The sequence below is a fragment of the Heteronotia binoei genome, chromosome 3, assembly GCF_032191835.1.
Source record: "Heteronotia binoei isolate CCM8104 ecotype False Entrance Well chromosome 3, APGP_CSIRO_Hbin_v1, whole genome shotgun sequence".
Classification (NCBI taxonomy): domain Eukaryota; kingdom Metazoa; phylum Chordata; class Lepidosauria; order Squamata; family Gekkonidae; genus Heteronotia; species Heteronotia binoei.
The window spans coordinates 55,534,604-55,555,988 of record NC_083225.1 but is presented as its reverse complement, the minus strand read 5'-3'; the positions used below and the strand labels follow the sequence as shown (position 1 = coordinate 55,555,988).

The 21,385-nt window shown below is 42.0% G+C and overlaps 1 protein-coding gene across 3 annotated transcripts in view; it reads left to right on the top strand.

The window, feature by feature from the left end:
• The first annotated feature begins 456 nt into the window (after positions 1-456).
• TMEM131 (transmembrane protein 131) overlaps positions 457-21,385 on the top strand; it is a 271,084-nt gene continuing 250,155 nt past the window's right edge. For 2 of the 3 annotated variants that reach the window (XR_009555179.1, XM_060233850.1), the window contains exon 1: positions 611-763. Coding sequence is in view for 2 of the 3 variants with exons in the window: in XM_060233850.1 (XP_060089833.1) it covers positions 616-763 (148 nt within the window). In the remaining variant the exon portion in view is untranslated. Of the gene's footprint in view, positions 764-21,385 lie in introns of all 3 variants that reach the window. The other variant, XM_060233851.1, reaches the window with a different exon arrangement.

Sequence of the window (21,385 nt, the reverse complement as noted above, 5' to 3'; positions counted from 1 at the left end):
GTCTCCTCCTTCCACAGAAAAACGAGTTTGAGGGATAGAGCGGTCGAAGAGCCTGTTGACATAGCGGGCTAGAGCGTCGTCACCTTTTTTTTTTTTAAAGTGGGTCCTCTCTCAACGCCTAGCCAATAGATTAAAAAGCACCTAGCTTGTCCAATACTGGCAAACCTTCTGAAAATGATTTATATTTCTATGACCGGAGAGAAAAAGCGAGATTATCGAACTCGGAACTCTTCAGCCAATCGAAAGAAAGGCTCCTCGTATTGAAAACATGTTTCCTTTTTGCCCTTACAAAAGATGGCGGCGTTTTCAGTCGCTGTCTATCTTGGCTAGGAAGTATGAGAAGGCGGAGGAGGAGGAGGAGAGTCGCCGGTCCTCCCCCCCCCTTCCCCAGTGCTTTGTAGGCGAGGGGCGGGGGTATGTGTGTGAGGTGCGCGCGCCAAGGGCTGGCCCCACCGCCTCGGCTGAAGCCAGCACGCGCCCGGAGGAGGGAGGGGAGAAGAGGCGGCGCGGCCAGAGAACCGCTTCGCGCACCCTTCGGGCCAAAGAGGGCCCACGCAGGCGGATACGGAATCCTCCTCCTCACAGCTCTCGGAGGGCAGTAGCGGCGGCGGCGCGATGGCGGCAACGGCGGCGATGGCGAAGCGGGAAGCGGCTTCCCGTCCCTCCGGGTCTCCCCTGCCCGAGGCGGACGGCCCCTGGCTCGGAGCGGCGCTGCGGCTGCTGATCACGCTGGTCCTGAATGCGGCCCGGGCCGAGAAAGAAGGTAAGGAAGGCAGGGCGAAGGGAGCTCCGGGCGGGCAGCGGCCAGCTCCGCTCTTCTCACTCCACCTTCCCTTCCCTTCCCTTCCCTTCTTGCCACGATGCGGGCTCTCTTGTGCTGTGACTGACCCCCCTCCCCTCCCCTCAGCATCTCTTCCCTCATTTTCGCGGGCGTTTAAATGCCCAGCTCGGTCAGGTGGACGCGGCGGGTCCTCTCCTTCAGCCTCGCTGGGCGCTTCTTGCCTGGCCCATTTAGGCAGTGCCTCTCCCCACCCCTTTTGGGGCTGAATCCTTTCCCCGATGTTCCCCCCCGAGTGCCTGCCCGGGCTACAAGAGACGTGCTGCTGCTTCTTTCCAGCCCTCTCCGCGTTTGTGTACAAAGTTCCCGTCTCTTTCCCTCGGCTGTGCCGAAGCTCTGCCACCTTCCCTCTTCTCTATCCCGTTCCTTTTCGGGGCTCTAGAACTTCCCCGGGATGACTCCAGCCCATTCGCCCTCCTCCTGCCCCTTGTTGCCTCTCTTCATCGCCACTCTGACTTCGTCTTGTCCCCTCCCCGCCGGGCTGCCAACTCACTGGCCGGCCGTGCTCCACCCGGCTCGGGACCTGTCATCTCGGGGCCTGGCTCTCTTTCCTTTTCTTCTGTCCCCCAGCTTCATAGCTGGCCACGGAAGTAACTACTGAAGCGCTGTTATACTTTGGCGTTGCTCATCCCGAATGCATTTGCTAGTGAGGTAGAGTTGCTGTTTTTAAACTCTTTTGTTTTTTTCCTAAACGCTAGAGACAGAAATGGGACACTAGTCCTGGCCGCTGAACTGATCTCTCCCCCCTCCCAGCCCCAAAGTCAGGAGCAGCCGCTGTACTATCCATGGCCAAGGCAGAATCTGGCTTTCTTGTTAAAATGCCTCTTTCAGATAGTTGTCTTGCGCCACTTACAAACGATATATGTCCTAGCTGCCTAACCCCATTGCTTTCTTTCTGCAAAGTTTGTTGATTCTTAACATAAGAAAATACTAAACTAAATCTAGAGTGCTATTGTTTAAGGGGGGTGATGTGTCTCTATGATGTCTCTATATCCTTGTAATGAGAAGTATTCTGGATTAATTTCTGGAAAATTTACACATGGACATATATATGTAGACTATGGCTACTCCACTTGACTTTAGAATTCCTGTACTTATATCTTTTTAAAGTGCTGCTGCTGGCTATTGAAACATATTGGGCAATTGAAGCCTATCAATAAAAAATAATTTTAGGAACTGGTTCAGGGCTTTGTCCTTTTGAAGTAGCTCCAAGGCCAAGCAATGTTAGTGATTGGTTTTGGGTGGATGATAACAGGAGCACTGTAAAGGGCAGCAGAAGTGGCTGTAAGCCAAAAATTTTGGTCACTGGAGAAGAATTATAATGGAAGTAGTATATGGAATACATTGCTAGATAGATGTGAAGGGGATCCATTGCCTATCTAGTATCTCATTCACAGCAATGTTAGTTTATAAAGGCAACATTAATACTAGGTACTTAAGAACAGCATTATATGATAGCAGTAGATTGTCTGAAAACCCATCGTTTTAGTTCAGATTTATGTCTTGAGCCAGTCTGCATTGACCAGTGAAACAAAAAGTCACAATGTGCTGATGTTTTTTGTTTCCCAGCTGGTACAGTTCATAGCGCTGCCGGTGAATTAGTACTATCCCTTCAATGGTTTGTGTCTACAGACATTACTTGTGTTGTAATCTTGCTGCTTCACCCTGTAAAAATTTGCCTTCACATTTAGCCTAAAGCTTGCAAGGTCAGCACTAAAGTCTTGCAGTGTCACTGGCAGACTTTTATGACTTACAAAGATGAATGTTTGCACTCATTCAGTAACAATTCTCAGTGCTACTGATTGGTTGAAATGGTTTGACTTTCTGTATCTAAGTAAGGGAGGTGATTGTTCTGAAGTCTGTGGTGAAATATTTTTTTTAAATAAGAGACTGTATGAGCAAGGCTTATGCTTGTGAGAATCTACTTGCTGCCTTCCTAGTGTTTTTTCTATCTAAAACTCAGTCCATGGTTCAAGCAAAAGATCTTAGGTTCTTTGCATTTGTGCACATGCTTGCCTCGTAGTTTTCAAAATTCTGGCCTGTTGCACCATATGCCTTCACTGGAGATTTGCCCCACAAGCATATTCAGCCATCCAACTGCAGCCTCTCCTCCAGTCTTGCTTCTCCCTTTTTAACCTGTGGAGGTGGTGGTAGTTGTGTGTGTTGTGGTGGGATTTCCTCCAACAAAAGCTTGTGTGTTACCATCTTATTTTCTAACAGCCTTCTCTTATGCTCATGTCTTGGCAGTTTGCTCCTTTCAATCTGATGCTTAAATGATGGCGGGTGTTGCTAGTGCCTATGTAGAAACTACCTACATAATGGGATTTTGGTTGTTAGATGTTGTTTCAAGTATGAACTTCTAGGAAATGGGTAGGATTCCAGTTTTATCAACTGTTTTGAAGTATAGTTTAGGTCTGCACATATGGGAAAAGAGGGAGCAAGCTGAGAATCTGGATTTCTTGTTGTGCAGAGAAATAGCCTATTTGAGAAGGATGGACTTTTTATTAGAGCTGTTCCTTATTCATATAGATGTCAAAATGAAAATTTGCACTAGGGGTTTGTATTTGGTATAAGTTAAGTCAAATAAATACCTGAAAAATACCCTTTGGGTATTTTTGGGTATTTTCTAAGCCAGATAAGATTAGAGAATATGATTTGATGACCAATATGGATGATACTGAAAAAAACAAATTATTTTAAACTGAACAAGATCAGAGAATGTTTGGCTTTACCAAATAGCCACTGCTGGAGAGGTTTAAACTTTAAAGAGCTACAGAAGCAGCCCAATGGCAAAAGCACCTTAAGGGTAGTGCCTTAGAGCAAGTCCCTGCAATGTATTTGCAAATGGCATTGCATTGAAGGTTTGCAGCTTTGCAAGGTTGTTGCTGGCTTCAAATGCGAAGCCCAGCTAACCCCCTTGCTTTTCCTACCCATTTTCCAGGGTGCAGGAGGGAGGGAGAAAGGGGCAGTGGCAATTTGGCAAATAGGATTTCAGTTTTGGGGGAAACACAGATCTTTAGCTAATCTCAGAAGTTTCTTCTGTTTTAAAAATCTTCTGTGCATGTGCAAAAGGTCTGGTAGAGCTAGACTTCATTGCTGAGAGACTTTTGTAGTGTGTGTGTCTGGCTTTGGCTTCAGCTGCTCTGAGCCTGACTTCTGCTGCCCGAGAGACTCTGCTATGGACTTCAGTTCAGATCCTGTCTGCCTGCTGGAGAAGACTGAAGGCAGCGATTTGTTTGACTAAACAGCATTTAAAAAAAAAAGTTTTATTTTACTGTTGTTCTTTGGCCTTGGTGGGTAGTAGGTTACGGGATGTGTGAGACCCAGGCCTTTTTTTGTTCTTTTTGGTTAAATTTTAGTTCCTTCTGGTTTTGTGGTTTGCACTTTGCAGTGGAGTTTTTTGTCACTTGTTGTTTGGGTCTGGTGGTTTTGGGGAAGGGGGTTGAGGAGAAGGTCCTCTGACCTTTTTTTGTTTTGTTTTTGGTTCTCTTTGGTTAGATTTTAGTTTCTTCTGCTTTGCAGTTTTGAACGGATTTTTTGTTACTTGTTGCTTGGGCCTGGTGATTGTGCGTTTGGGGGGGCCGGGTGAGGCCAGGCCAAGGGCCTCAGGCTTTTGCTTTTTGTTGTTGTTGTTCCCTTTGGATTTATTCTTAGGTTTTATTCCTTCTGGTTTTTGAGACTTGTTTTTGTGTAGTTTTGTTGGTGGTGGCGCCTGGCAGTGGTTGAGGAGGCTATCCTTCTGCTCTGGATGTTTTCTGCACTGTGTTCTGCTACTGGGCACTGGTAGATTGGCACTAAGTTGTGCTGCTGGGTACTATTATACTGGTTCTGCTGTCCTTGCAACCCCCTTCCCCCTCACTCAGATTGTGATTCTGTTCTTGACATCAGTCCTGTTGAGCTGGCATTTGCCATAATGGCACTGGGTTCTGCTGCTGGGCAGTAGTACGTTGCATTGCTTCTGTTGTCCTTGCAGAAATGCCCGCTCTTCAGTTTCCACTTCAGAGATTATCAGGTTTGACAATTGTCCTGTCGGTTTGGGGAGGGGGGGGCACTGCCACAGTGACAAAGGTTCTGCTGGACACATTGCACTGGTTCTGCTGCAGGCCTTGCAAAAATGCCCCGCCCCTTCACTTTTGACTGCAGAGATTCTCTGGGACACACAGCTGGGCTTATATTGCCTTGCTGTTTTCCCCCCTTGAAAAAAAAAAAAGGAGGATGGGGGCACCTTTTTTGGGGTGTCCATAGAATTGGACCCCCATGTCCAATATTTATGGAACTTGGGGGTTCTTTTGAGGAGAGGCTCCAGCAGCTATGCTGTAAATTTGGCACCTCTGTCTCAACTCTGCGCCCCCATCAGACCACTAAATATACCCGGGCTAGATTTGCCATTGATTTTAATGGTCCCCACAGGGTATAATGGACCTGAATAAATTTGGGTTTTCCAAATATTTGCCAAATTCAAATACCATACCTGTATTGGTATTCAGAAATATAAGGAGATACAGATGTTTTCCAGGTCCAGTGTACTGGGAAAAATTGATATTTTTTCTCGCACACCCCTAGTTTGCACCTATGTGGTGGTTTAATGAAACTCATTCTGCTGTATACTTAAATGTAATTTTTAAAATTTTGATTTTCTAGCTGCAAGAAAGTTGAAATGGGAGTCTAGGTTGTGCTTAACCCTGCTTCAAACACTATGAGAATCTCATGTGTCCTGGATATATACTGTCATTTGGTCAGACACATTTGTGGTGAAACCACAGTTTTTTGAAGTTTCTGGTATTCTGAAAATGTTCTTCAGTATTGAAGATTCTAAAACTCAGTGCAGCAAGTGTCTTGATGGTAGTCTTTTCATTCTTGTCTGCTTCCTTAGTTGGTCAGTTTTTGCAGTCTTATCACTCTCATCTGCTCCCTTAATTGCCACTTTAAAACTATAATGATTTGGTTTATTTTCATTTTTGCAGTGAGTCTCTCAATCTCAACATTTGTATAAAAGTTGAACCTGTAGTGCCCTGTGGATTTTGAGAGGCAAGTGCCCACAGGCATTCTCTTTGTGCAGTGCCTTGTTAGCTAAAAGTTTTGCTTGGTTTGCAGTGTAAATGTCTATTCGTATTTCAGCCTGGCAGTTTGCCACTTGCCTGGCTGTCTGCAGGGAACAGCATTTGCCCCCAGGCAAGCCGCCAAGTGGCAAGTACACAAGCCTGCCTACCCCTCTTCCTCCAGCCTGTTTACTCATGGCACTCCCACCAGTAACCATAGTGCTTTCTCTTCTCCTGCCCCACCCCGTCCTTCAAGCTGATTAAATGCAACACTTTCTGTTTTCTACACATGTGAAAATGAGACCAGCCAGGGAAATATGGGGAGGCTCAATAACTGCACTTCTTCCTCTTGAACAGAGTGGAGGAGGTCAAGCAACTAGTCTGAAATGGGGTGGGTGACAGCTTTTGCAGTTCATATTTGCAAAGCTTTGCTTCTTGCAGCAGTTTGTTGTGGTTCCTATGAAACTGATTCATTGGTGCTGCAACAATAATAACTTCAATAACACTTCCTGCAAATAGGTATTTCCCACAGTATGCGCTAAACCTTGCTGCACTCCAAAGCTCCTGCTGTAGCTTCACAAAAGAGAAAATCTTTACTCTGAAAAACTGCAGTAGTTTATAATCAGTAACCTGCCTCTCAGTCTCAGATTCTATATAAGGGAGCTATATCCTGGAATATTCACTGCCAAGAGACAAAGGTGCAGCGCTGCTGAAAACTATTTTATTTATCTAGCCTATTGTCATCGCTCTTTGCCTTTCTCCCCCTGCTATCTGAAACTAGTGGCTAAACCTGTTCTAAGGTACTTAGTGAGAATCTTAGATTCTCTAAGAACCTAAGATACTCAGTAAGATATTCAGCCACACAAACAGTGTTAGAAAGAGAAACAGACCGATAAGTAAGCATTACATTTTTGTGTGAAGTGATTAGGTGTATTTTTCTTATTGGAATCTTTGAACTCCCGGAAATATTGCTACTGCAGGAATGTATATTGAAACTGTCCCTACCCTAGTTTCTCCAAGGTACCCAAGGTTAGATGCTCCCAAATACACACACACACACACACACACACACAAGATCCACCAAAGAGAATGCAAACCATTTATGGAGTGATTCTTGTATGTAGTATTGTCATCTGCTTCTCCATGGAATAACATGTTTCTTAATGAAGACTTCTAGCAAGCTCCTGTGCGTACTATTGAGGTGCCTGTCTGAATTGGCCGGCAAATCTCCTACTCTGGTTTTTTAACAGCTATTGAAGTAAAACTCATAGTGGCAGCAGAGGGCAGTAGAAACATTAATATATGAAAAAGAGTAAAGCTTCCAGTTGTGTCAAATATAAAAAGTCAGGCTTCTTACAAGGGAAAATTAACTGATTTGAGCTCATTGAAAATTAGTGAAGATTTCCACCTGAAACTTCTTTACACTTTTGCAGGTCAGGAATACCTTATCTATAGGTAAGACTCTTCTGCCCCCACCACCTGGACAATTAAGACATAGTTGTCAATCCTTTATGTATGGCAATATGCTCTCCCCCACATATGTGCTTAATACTTATGGTAAAAGAATAACCAAGCATGCTGGAAGTAATGTGGATGTACAATTGAAATATTGTCATATGATCTACATTTATAATGAACTGTTTATTGAAAGATCAGCTGTGACTGTATGACATGAGAATTTAATTCGTATACCAAGTTACAGCTATGAAAAGAATGAAAGTCCAACCTTGTCTTCCCCTTCATACGCTAATATATTGCTGTTGGAAATAAAATTAAAGTAGACACAGCACTGGGGGTTGCATTTTGGGCTGCTGCAAGGTAGGCAAAAAGTCTAACTTAAGGGGTGGAAATTTTTCCACCTTTGGAAGTGTGCAGCTGGATGCAAGCCATTGAACTTTTCGTTCTCAACATATAAGCAGATTTTACTGATTAGCACTGAACTAAGTGAAGTGCTGTGGGAACGCGATCAGATTTTCTCAGCCTATTTAAATTTCTCAGGAGGACTTGCATAGGAGCCTGTTTCAGACTGAACCCAGGATAGATGACCTCTTCTCCATGAATTGATCTAGCCTCTCTTTAAAGCTATCTGTGTTTGTGGCCATCTCTATATCCACTAGCAGTGAATCCCACTGTTTAACTACTAGTTGAATGATATATTTACTTTTTTGTTGTTTTTGTTGTATCTGTTGTATTTTTAATGTGTGTGTGTTTGTGGGCGTGCACACACACTTGGAAGTCATGGCAGCCTCCTGCCTCCTACTGGGGCCTGAAGGATATTCAGGAAGGTGGCAGAATAAAGCCTGCCCTGGCCTCCCGACTATTGGTATTTCAAGGAGGTCTCCCATCCAAGTACTTGCCAGAGTTGGCCCTGCTTAGCTTCCAAGATCTGATAAGACTGGGCTTGCCTGGGCTATACAGATTAGGGCAAGTATTTCTTTTTTTGGTCTGTTCTTTACCTGTATTCCTACAACTTTTTTGGGTATTCCAGCATTACAGGAGACAGAGAGGAAGCTCTGTCTATCTACTTTTTGTACCCCATGCATAATGTTATAAGCCTCTCTCATGTCTCTTTTTAGCTGTCTTTTTTCTAGACTGAAAAATGTCAAACTTCCTGTGTTTCTTAAATGGAAAGGTGCTTCAGCCCTTTAACCAACTTAGTCACCCTCCTTTGTACCTTTTCAGATCTTCAGTATCCTTTCTGAGATATAGTAACCAGAACTGAGCACAGTATTCTGAGGCCATACAAGGGGCTTTCCTATTATTTCCTAGCATGGTATTTGCATTTTTTTTAAAAAAAAATCACTGTCACACGCTTGGGTGAGATTTTAGTTGAGCTTTCCAGTACAACTCCAAGATCTCTTTCAATCTGTCAGGTCATATGCCATCAACATATCAAAAGTTAGGATTTTTTGTTTCAGTATGCATTGCCGTATGCATGTTGAACTTCAACAACCACATTATTGCCCACATACTCAATTGACTTGAGATTCTCCTATAACTCCTCACAATCAGTTTGGTTTTTACTATCCTGAATAATTTAGTATTGGTCTATGAACTTGGCTAATGCACTGCTCACCCTCTATTTCAAATCATTTATAAACAAATTAAGTGGCACATATCCCTATACTGATCCTTGTGCTTGCTTCCCTCTATTGTAAGAATTGCTCATTTATTCCTACTCCCTGCTTCCTGTCACTTAACCAGTTTTTAATCCCTAGGAGCACCCATTTTTACCCCATGGTTTTGCTAACTGAAACTATTCCCCCCCATCTTCTATTAGGGAAAAATGTCATGCCTACTTTTTTGCCTTTAAAGGCTAACAATGTAAGCAAAGATTTGGATTCAACTAGTAAAACTACACAAGAAGAGAAGAATTAAACACCCGCTCCCTGAATGGACCCCTGCTCAGCTTCTATTAGCATTTTAAAAACTCTAGGATAATTTGATCATTGATTTCCCAGTATTTTAACCTAATTTTATCCTTTGTTCTTAACTTTTGATGGTTTTGAAATTAGAAACTCACTTGACAGATGTAGTGTGGAATCTGTCAGCAGTGTAAACATCTAACAATGTTACATCTTCTGTACAGCATTAGGATACACAGGAACAGATCTCTTGTGATTTTTACAGAGCAAATAGCTGCCATGTGGGTAGGTCTTGGGCCATGGATGGGAAGTTTAGTTTTTGCACTCTGAATATTACCCCTACCACTGGGAGCTCTTTGATTTACAGCTGCTGTTTGCCCCATGGCACTGCACAGGTTTTGTAAGATGTAAAAAACAGTATTGTACATTGCTATACATTTTGTGTGCAAAAGCTTATACCTAGAATTAAACTTTGTTGGTCTTAAAGGTGCTATTGGACTCAAACTTTGTTCTGTTGCTTCAGACCAATACAGCTACCCACCTGAACTTCTTAGGAAGTATCTGTGACATTTGTGAAAACTGGCAAATTCATATCTATTGTATTTGAAAGAAAATACAGTGGTAGAATAGGTTGTTCGGCAGGGCCTGACAAATTTTCTTCTCCCTAATTTCTCATAAAGCCATTATTACATATATAAGCTGCATTTAAGCAAATATTGGAACTAGTACAAGGACTCCTTGAAGAAATCCCTTGGCACCTGTCGCATCAACCATCACCAGTGGTCTGACCTAGCCTCAGATCGCAAAGCATGGAGGCACACCATCCACCAGGCTGTCTCTTCCTTTGAGAACGCACGCATAGCTGGTCTTGAGGACAAAAGGAGATTGAGGAAGAATCGCACTGCTACAGCACCAACCCCAAATCAGACTTTTCCCTGCAACCACTGTGGCCGGATCTGCCTGTCCCGCATTTGTCTTGTCAGCCACCAGCGAGCCTGCAGCAGACGTGGACTACTGCACCCTTCTTAAATCTTCGTTCGCGAAGTCAAGCCGAGAGGGAACTAGTATACCAAGCAACTATTTAAGAAATAAATTCATACACCGCCACTGAATGGTGTCAAGTTTGTATATAAACAAGCAATGACAAGAACTTCATGGACATTATTTTTGTCAGATAACAACATTTTGATGATAATCAAGCTTTGGGCTAGACAAATCAGGTTTTTTTGCTAATGCTCCTTATTGCTAGAGCCTGTTTTACATGGCTTTTGTCCATGTATGTTCCATGATCCCAGACTTGGCATTTTTGGTTGTTAAGGAGATAGCTTTTCTTTTTCATCAGTAGAAAAACTGGTTAGCTCTTACCCTTTGTACATCCACTGAGAATTGCTGAGAGATACCACGCTAACATTGTTGATGAAAATACTTGGAGCCACAATGAAACCTCTGTTATGGGGACATGGTGCCTGGAATTAGGAAATAACTTGAGGTCATTGTTATGGATTCCTTTTTCTTCTCCTCCAGTACCATCATTTCCCCTTTAAAATGTGTTGAAATTATAGCAGTGAGATTTTAAAATGTGTTGAAACTAGCAGTGAGACTTTACTTCAATAGGGTTTTCTAGAATTGTCAGATATAGGCTGATAAACGACAAGATTCCAACTAGAAGATACCAGAACAAGTAATTTGTACAAAAGCTACCACAAGTTCTCCATTGCCCAGGATAATTATTTCCAATAACAGTAAGGTTAGGAAGCATATTAAAGTCCATGAACGGATTTTTCTTCTTTGAAATGCCTACTATGGGATCATCTGTCTCCCAAAAGAATTCTTAGTTACTTCATACAATCTTTATAGAGCACTGTTTAAAAAATTGATCAAAGTTCATTCCATATTTTTTTGTTAATCTTGGTTGTGTGTCCTTGTATTATATTGTGGGTGGACAACTCCTGGCTTTCCCAGATAAGACAGATTAGATTCCCTCCCATCTGCAGTTAGATCTGGTTATGGGACTGAAACAGCCTTGGTTGCCCTAGAGGATGACTTGTGCTGGGAGATGGACAGAGGAAGTATGACTGGTGATTCACCTGGGTTTTTTGATCATGGTATCCTTCTGGGTCATCTATCTGGGCTGGCATTGGGAGGCATCATTTTGTAGTGGTTCCAATCCTACCTGGAAGGTGATTTCAAAACGTGGTGCAGGTAAACTGCTGCTCAGCACCTTGACCTTTTACCTCCCTCTGGGGTTGTGTGAGGTTCCATCTTGTCCTCTGTGCTCTTAGCTGCTCCTTTCCTTTTTTGACAATTGCTTTGCCATCAGCAATGAACATGGGTGCTATCTGCTTTATGAATTCCTTCCTGTGTGCATGTTAAGTGTGCTGGCTTGGTTGGTCTTCCCTTTGGCATGTTATTACTCTCCTGGATTCAGTCTTCTGGCTTCCTTTGGCATGACTGATTAGAGTAAGCTGTTACAACTGTGAAACCTAGATCCCCTATTGAAGAGTTGTCTGTTCCTTGTAATAAATAGTCTCCAATTACTTGTGGAATTCCATGGTGTTTCAGAGATCCTTATCTTGCTCCATAGAGTGGGGTCCTTGGCTGAGATTGTGAATTTCTTGAGCGAAGTACATTTAACATTTGGGTTATACTGTCCACCTCTTTCACCAAATGTAGAATCTGGAGTCTTGGTGATAACTTTGTGTCTGGCTATGGTGGTTGATTGAGGTAGGTAGGTGCTGAAGTTTAATCCAAATGAGTGTGAAATGATGAGTGTGTTGTCCAGAGATGGGGAAAAGAAGCTCTCATTATAGATGACACTGTGCACCACCTTTCCTTGCTGTTTGGCCCTGCACCTTATGATTCATTGTTGCTTCTGAAAAATAAAACACATTTAAAGTTGTATGTCTCAGTTTCAGACAAAAAGCGTTCAGCCAGTCAGAACATGCAAGCCCTCATATGTGCTAAGGCGTACTGACTTATGTGTACCTTTGTAGCATTCCTTTGCAACATAAAAAAAAAAAATCCTTATGCTGTCTTGTGATTCTTGTGATGGCTTTCTAAATATAATAAAATAGACAAATAAAATAGAATGACCAGGAGCACCCACACAACAAAGTGGACTACCATAGGACCATTGAAATGATCAGTCAAGAGAATAAAGGGAAAATCAGTAATCAAAATGGAGGAAAGAAGAATTTGTATCTAATTCAGAGGAGTTGCCGAGTGAACAGATGTATACAGAGTTCTAAACAGGAGATCTCATGACATCCTCATATCTAGTAGTAGGGTGCACATTCAGATGCTAATCACACTCCCAGCAAAACACCCATTGTGTGTAAATCTCAGGAAGGAAATTAATCCAAATGAAATTTCTTCTCACTCTGAACCAATTAAGCTGCTTCTGGTGATTTCCAGCAACACTGTAATGACTGCAGCTGCACACTTCCCATTCCACTGTGCTGTATTTTAATTTCTGCTTTCCTCGAGGGTGGGAGAGGGATAGCAAGGAGCAGGAATGTCTCAGCAGGTACATACTCTAAAAGGCATCTTCACCAATCATAATTCTTTGCCCATATTTGTACCACATGTTACACTCCTGTGCATGGTGTCTTCCCCCCAATCACATTGTTAGCTCTTTGGCACAGGAAAGGCTCTCATTCTGTAGAACAGGGGTCCTCAAACTTTTTAAATAGGGGGCCAGTTCACTGTCCCTCAGACTGTTGGAGGGCCAGACTGCCGTTATTGTACAAGGCCGCAGGCCGTCAGTTCTCCGTCTTCTGCATCTCTCTCCCTTCCCCACACCACACACCCCGGCCTGGGAACTCACCTCACCTCGGTATCACCTCACACCCTGTCTCCGCCGCCTCAGCCCAGTGCCGGAAGTGTGCGTTGCTAACGCAAGTTTAAGTCGAACATCACTTCCGGTCTGATTTTGCCATAACCCGGCGGGCCGCATAAACGTCCTCAGCAGGCCGCATCTGGCCCGCGGGCCATAGTTTGAGGACCCCTGCTGTAGAATAATAGGTACAGTTTGCCTGAACAATTCTAGTGATCTGTCGTGACACTAGTTAATGCCCTTGTTTGCAAGTGAGAGCAGTATAGCAGAAAGTGGACCATGGGGTAGGGGGTTGAGAATAGTGGCACACTAATTTTTGACAGTTCCGTGGTGGTGGGGAGCTGAAGGCTTTGTTTGTAATATCTAAGGTAGGAAGGGCCTTACAACTTGATGTGTTTGGAGGCAGGGAAGAAGTGGGCATCCAGCAAGTCAGAGTCCAGTGTTACTGTGCTTCTTCCTCTTACTGTAATAGACAGCCTATCTATTTGAGTGGAGGTTGTTGCCCTCCTGATGGAGTATGATGTCTGGTTAATAGAGGGATATCTTTCTGAAGCACAAGGACAGGTTAAGGCTTGACGAAACAGTTTCTAGAAAGTTCTGAAACTGGGATGCTGCAAGATCAATGATTTGCATTCAGTAACTTAACCAGAATGATATCGGAGAGCAGCGTCATATTCAGGGGTGGAATTCTAGCAGGAGCTCCTTTGCATATTAGACCACACATCCCTGATGTAGCCAATCCTCCAAGAGCTTACAAAGCTGACTTGCAAAGGAGCTCCTGCTAGAATCCCACCCTGGTCATATTTAAAGAAATTAGCCCATGGTCCGTTTGGTTTATGTGCTAATGTATCATTAAAAGGTTTCATCTTAGCCTTGGACACAAACCATGTACCATTTGATGCTTGGTAATAATATTCTGGTGACTATTATGTGGACTTGAGTGAGGCAGCAAGAAGGCTGGAGAGTTCTTCTGAAAGCCACCGGAAGTTAGCAGGGGCTAGAAAGTTTTGATACCATCTGCTTGCTGAGGTCTGATCTCTTGTTGACAAAGACAGCAGAAGGGAAAGCTGATGAGAGTGATAAAACTGGGATGGTTTAGCTGTTCAGTTTCATTCTGTTGAATGATGTGAGAACTTAACAAAAATATGGTGCATAAATATTGAGTTAGATCCAAATATTTGTGAGCTCTGCACAGCCTGTGGAACAGAACTTTCCTCCTGCAGCCCCCTACATTTCCCTGAAGAAGATCCACCCAAAATAGGAAGGAGGTGTAACATATGAGGCTGTAGTTGGAAGGAGGAGCTAGTAGAAATTATTACACCCCCACCCTACCTTTGCAGCAGAGGAACTTTGTCTCCCACTTATTGTAAAGAAACGCATATTTGAAAATACATTAGTGTTTTTAACTGGTTGTCAACATAGAGAGGACATTATTAGTCTGCCTTTATTTGAACCTCAGTACTTTGGTAAATATGACTTTTTCCAGGAGCTCTCATTAAAAAAAAAAAAAAGCTCCTCTAGTGTCATAGTGCAAGACAACAAAAATTGCTGCTCTCAGAAGATTCAAGAGGAGTAAATGGGATGTTTGGATGATGTAAAACTTGTGTTATTAAGTGTAAGGTTGAAGGGAGAAAGGTGTAAGGTTGCACATGGAAATGTGCAATTAATTGAGGCCATGACAGATAGCTGCATTTTGATTTTCTTTTTAAAAAACTGGCTTATTTTGTGCATATGTTGAATGATAGGAAGTTGCTGAGTTGTAAATACTTGTGGTTTCATTATGAAATGGGGTGGCCTCAGTTTTTCATAGTTTTAATGCAATGCACTCTTTCCTACAAGTTTGGGTATGTTCTTATCTGAGACTTTAAGGAACACTTTTCTTGTGTCAGAGAACACTCAGTTTGTGGTTTTATGTGGTGGGTTTAAAAAAAAATCGGTATTGCAGCATTTTTGAAAGAGTGCTGAAGCTGATGGTAGTAGTGGAATCTGGTTATTGATTGGATAATGGTGGGGTGGGATTTGATCTCCCCATGCTCTTGATGTAGGCACTGTGCATCTGGCTTCTGAATAAATTTTTGTTCTGATCACAGCAGTTACTTGTGTTTCAGTATGATTCTTGTATCCGCACAGGTTAGTACTATAGTTTCATAAAGAGAAAACTGATATAAAAGGACAGGTTCTTCTCTCTTTTGTACTTACTAAATGTGGGTGTGGGTGTTTTTTGTGCACTTCTATTTTCAAACTGAATTGGTAAATTGCTACTTGTATGTATTGGCCTGAGTCAGAATTCACTTGCCCTGGATTAGGGAGAGTTCTAACTTACCCTGCTCTTTTCCTTTAACAGTTCAGCCAGTTGCTGTTAGCTTGTTTGAACTTGCTGCTTGCAGTCCTTAAAGAAAATAATGACGCTTTGGACTAGTCTCAGGATTCCACTAATCCTTTTTTGTCTGTGAATGGATGTGTTGCTCAATTCTGAGAGTAAAAACAATTTTTTGCCTACTCTTCACAGTTGTTTATATTGTGAAGATATTTGATAAAACTGAAGCCATTCACCAACCTGAGAAGAAAATTAATTGTGAAGACATAGCAACTAGAAAGTGCATGTACAATATTTTGCATCTTCCATATAAAACTAATGTAAAAACTAACTGGATTACAGCAAGCTAATGTGCTGTTTAGCAGAAGTAGGAGCAATTTCCCCATATGTTTTGCCCCTGGCATTTATTCTGGTGCTCACCTGCTCTTTCCCCAATGTAATATTTACCTAAAGCAAAGTGCTAATACTGACTTTTCTCTATGGTATCGTTGAGGCAGGAGGCATAATTTCTGGACCTCCATAGAATGCCTGTTTGCAAATAGCTGCTCTCATCACAGGGCATTTGGCTTAGAACCTCCCAGTGTTTATGTGATTCCCCCCCCCCCACACACACACACACCAAGCAGCCCATTTGATGTTGGTGGTGCCTGCAGGGTTAGCAAAGTTGGAGACCCCTATACTAGAAGCAGAATGGAAAGAAGAGCTACAGTCACTGGTCTTGGGTTGATGGATGTTCATAGGTCATTTAGCCGTAAGCATGTCAACTGTTAAGCAGTTGTTTACTGTCCAGACTAGATCAGTAATTTACAGATTCTCAGCCTGAACAAAATGACTTGTTTCTGGCATTGTCCAGCTTGTATTTGATTGACTACAGTAACACCACCTCCAAAATCAACAAACAGGGTTAAGGCAAACTTCAGATTTCAAATTGCACCCATATTTGAAAGCCTCAAGGTATCTAGGTGGCACTTTAAGGCTGCTGTTTAGATAAGCTTTTGAAGAACAAAGGATAGCTGTGAACTTCCCATTATTCTCTCTTTGAGCAGAGAGCCACATTAATAATGTGCTAATAAGATAATGTGAGAATATGATGCTAGCTAAGTGCTGTTTTACTTACGATGAAACATCCTTTCCAATTGTAAGCCAATCCAAGGATAACCTATTTAGAAAGTTTATTAAGTCCACTTGCAACTTTTAAAACATTGTTTATTGAAGGAACATGACCCTTATGTACTTTAACAGATGCTAGACTGGAACTGGACTCTTAATGACTGCTTCCTGTGGTGTAGCATTTGAGAAGAGTTTGAAGCTTATTAATAGTAGATGAGTTTAGCCTCTTATAGTAGGATTTGGTTCTTTCAGAACCTAATAAAATTCAGGACACATCTAATGGGCTGAAAACTTAATTTAGAAATCCACATTGTAAAACCTAAATGTAGACGGCACTGTGTTCTAAGGGCCAAATTACACAGGTTGAATACCTTCAAGTTTTAAAGGTGTTGAATAGTATCAGATTTTACATTAAAATTTAATTCTCATTTGTAGGCCAAATGCTAAATTTAAATGCCCTAGAGTGGGCCAGATTCCTGATCAGGTATCCTAGGATTATGAAGTAACCTCCCTCTCTTATTTTAAAAAAAAGGGGGGTAGCCACTCATTGAATGCTGGCAACAACAGTATGGTATATTGGAGCAGAGGCACTGTAAAGCAGGGCTGGGCAGACTTCAGCATTGAAAGATCTGCTTTATTTAGACCAGAGTGTCAGCATCCACCAGCTGGAGCCAGTTTCAAAAGGCTTCTTTCTTGGGGTGGAGTTAGTCACAATGACTTGTTCCATCATGGATGTATGCCATACATAAGAATATCTGCCTGTACAAGTACAAATTCACATCTGGGTACTATGCAGCAGGTATCAAACTCTAAAAATGCTATGCAAAATCTACACAGGCAGCCATTTAGTACTACCATCTCACAGCTGATGAGGTCAAAGGCAGAAAGGTAATCGTTTGTTTGCAACTTTTCAACTGCAATGTGAGCTGGTATTCTTTTTATATACCTGAACTGTAGAAGTTCATTTGCAGACTTAGCCAGCCAGCAAGTTGCCATAGAAGCTGGTCTCACACCTTGAATTACAGCCATTTTCAGCATTGTCTTGTGTGGCTGGAGAGCATCATAGACACATTCCTTCTCTCTAGGGATGCATCTGTAGAGTCTCACTGCAAAGATATTTTTAGGAGTGGGAGCCCTTGTAGATTTGATCATGGTGATGATAGATCTATTTTACATGTGGACTACATTATGGTTTTCCTGCCTGGTATGAAGGTTGCAGATGTTGTGCACTTACTAAATAGTGAGTCCTGGTACACATAAGAACCAATGATGCTGGATAATAATTGTCAGTTCCTGGAAAGCAGGTTTAGGTAAAGTCCAGTACCTGCAAGAAAGCATTTACAGAAATGATAGCTCTTCCTTGCACAGCCAGAACTGCAGTTACAGTGGATCAGGTCTTGTGTAGATCAGATGATTAGAAAGACTTTAGATGCAAGTTTGGGGAGCTGTTTGGAAGAAACTAAACCTGGCTAAAAGATGGGCCTCTAAACTGGCGTAAGGAAAAGTTTGGATTGGATGATACAAGTGTTCTACACCTAAACTGAGGACAGGGCAGATGATAAATAGCCAATAAATAATCAGAGTCAAATGAACAAAAAGGGAACTTGCAGTAAGAAAGTTGGAACAGTGACAAACCAATGGATATGAGTTTTCCCTAAATATAAAGTGCAAAATGTACATTTAAACAAGAACATAGTTGCTTGTGTGGCGATAGCGGTGTTTTATGTATGGATTGTGTGCAGTAATTTAAAATCTTAGGGGAAAAACATTCAACCTCCTGTGAAAAGTCTGCTGTGAAAACGTTGTGATGTGACATCACTCCAGAGTCAGAAACAACTGGTGCTTGCACAGGGGACTACCTTTACCTTTTATAGTTGTATAGATTAGTTATCCCCTAATGAAAACTCCAAGAGCCCTGTGGCACAGAGTGGTAAGCTGCAGTACTGCAGTCCAAGCTCTGCTCATGACCGGAGTTCGATCCCGGTGGAAGCTGGGTTAAGGTAGCCAGCTCATGGTTGACTCAGCCTTCCATGATCAGTAAAATGAGTACCCAGCTTGCTGGGGATAAAGTATAAATGACTGGGGAAGGCAATGGCAAACCACCCCATAAGAAGTCTGCCATGAAAATGTGAAAGCAGCATTACCCCAGAGTTAGAAACGACTGGTGCTTGCACAGGGGACTACCTTTACCTTTGATGAAAACTCAAGTTATTTTGCCCTGACCTGGATAGCCCAGGCAAGCCTGATCTTGGAATCTAAGCAGGGCCAACCCTGGCCAAGTACTTGGATGGGAGACCTCCTTGGAATACCAGGATTAGGAGGCAGAGGCAGGCTGTATTAAGCCACTTCTCTGAATGTCCTCCATGCCCCAGTAGGGGTTGCCAGAAGTTGCCATAACTTCCATGCATGCATGCAGACACAGACACACACACAAACAAAATTCCCAACCCCCACTACCACCTTCAAATGATTTTAAATTGAATAAGGGAGGTAACTGAAATATTTATTTATTAAATTTATTAATTGCCCTCCCTGGTGGGACCAGGCTCAGGGTGGTATACAACACAGTCATATAAAACATGTAATAAACATAATAAAATGTAGTGATGACTGATTTCAAATAATTCTTATGAAGACAGGGAGACAACTGTTAGATACAATATATGACTATATAGAACAAGTGGGCTGACAAGAAGAGGAGATGATCCTTAATTTAATACTGTGGTGCCCAGGATTGCTTAAAAATATGGCCAGAGTATTTGGAAATAATAACCACAGCACTATCAAATTGATGTATATGTGAATGGAAAACTGCCTGGGAAAGTCAAATTTCAGTTGCTTCTCTGTGGGGATGATTTTGTGTTCTCACTGCCACTGTGAATGTTGAGGCAGTGGAGATTCTTTTTTCTTTCTTCCATTTCCTCCAGTGCCTGTATCTGCCACCTCCTGCCAGAGCATTTTTCTGTCAAAGTGGTAGGTTGTTAACAAAAAGGGGGGGCGGGGAGTGGAGGAAATGGTGGGCATGAGGGGAAATGAAAGAGGAAATTGCACAAGATGTGGACAGGAGGGTATATGAAAAATCTGCACTTTTCTGTTCACATTGTTTGTAAACCCACTTTCAGCATGCTCTTATAGGAAATTTAACACTTCAGGCTGGTTTGAAGGGAAAATGCCGTGAAGCCAGAGAAAACATAGAAAATGGTCATGTTTATTTGCAGTCCAATTAATATGTTTTGATTTAGTACAACAAAATTGATGGACCTGATCCAGTGATACCTGCTTTTCAAAGTCTGGTAGACATTTAACAAAAATCTTAGGTACTACATGTAGTAACTAAAATACAGTAATTTCTTAACGCAATGGGTAGACTTGGATGACAAAATGATACCAGTTTTCCAATGTCTGGTTTTAAAGTCAACAGGAGTCTTAAATCACTAGATTTAATAAATCTTTGCTGGGAGAGAAATTGGATGACCTCTCTAAAATATGATATTTGAAATGCAACAAGGAGCTTCTTAACCGCTGCCCATAGTGCAGGATAGTGATCAGAAGTTTGCTTCTGTAATCAAAATGCTTGGTACAATTTCTTAAACATTTGCTTCAGCTCAGTTCTTACTCCACTGCCACATCTTCCTCAGTATCTGAAAAAGGATTTATCAACCAATCTGAAATTTCCATGGAAAAAAGAACCTCAAATAGCTCAGACATACCTTGACACAGTATACCCAAATGGTCAGAAAAAACATGCAGTTCATCATCTTGTATCTAGCTCAGACAAACTTGGAAACTTGCGATGGCCTATATTTCATAACTTGCGATGGCCTATCTTTCATTTGAATAGAGTTCTTTGAAAAAAGCATAGTGATTTGGCCTTAATAAGATTGGTCTCATTACCTTGCAATTGCAGATTCATTTCATTGAACTTTGCAAACAGTTCTGATAAATAAGCAGTGTCATGCCTGATCTTGTTGAGTTCATCACTGAGCAAAGCAGTCATGTCTTCTAAAAAAAGCCCTCCACAACAATTAAAGCTTGTAAAAGCATCTCACAAAGTTGCCTTTTCATAGTGAATAGATTTCTGTATGAAGCAACAAAACTTTCAAAATCTTCCATCATTCTCCACACGGCACTCCCGGAACAGTGGATTATTGGCAGCATGGGCTTTAATTTTATTCACTGCAGTAATGACAGCATGTAATGACTTGTACAGATGAGGTTTTTTGCATCCAGATATGGTGATGAATGACACTTGGTACTGCTTTTTTTGAGTAAGCAACACATGGTAGTGACCAGTCACTTATGGTTCTCCATCAGTTGAACAAGCAAATATGTTATTAAGCAGAATGTCCTTGTCTTTGTAGAAGTACTCAGCAACTTGAAATATTGACTCCCCTTTAGTATCTGTTCTTAGTTGCCTTGCAAATAACTCTTGAACTAAACTTTCATCTTTTGTAAAGCATACAGAAGTGAGAAGCAAAGATTCATTGCCCAGTAAATTTGACTTATCCAGCTGTAAAGCAAATTCTATTGTCCTTAGTATCCTGCATAATGTATCTCCTGCATTTTTAGCCATTTCATCCATGCATCTTTGCGCTGAATTGTTGCCAAGAGGAATATAGTCTCAGGATTTCATAGCAAAAACGACAGAGAAAAGCACATGTAAAGACAGTTTTTAAAAATGCAATATACTGGTCTGACTAGAGTTCTGGTGGCATAGTTACTAAAAATTCCAATACTTTTCAAAAGATTTCAGCTCTATGAAGAAACAGAAACTTGGAATGAAATATGCCAACATAGAGCCATAGCCTGGTCAATCATAAATAAGTACATAATTCAGTGAAAGGCCCCTGCCACCAGCACCCCCTAGGTCAGGGGTGTCAA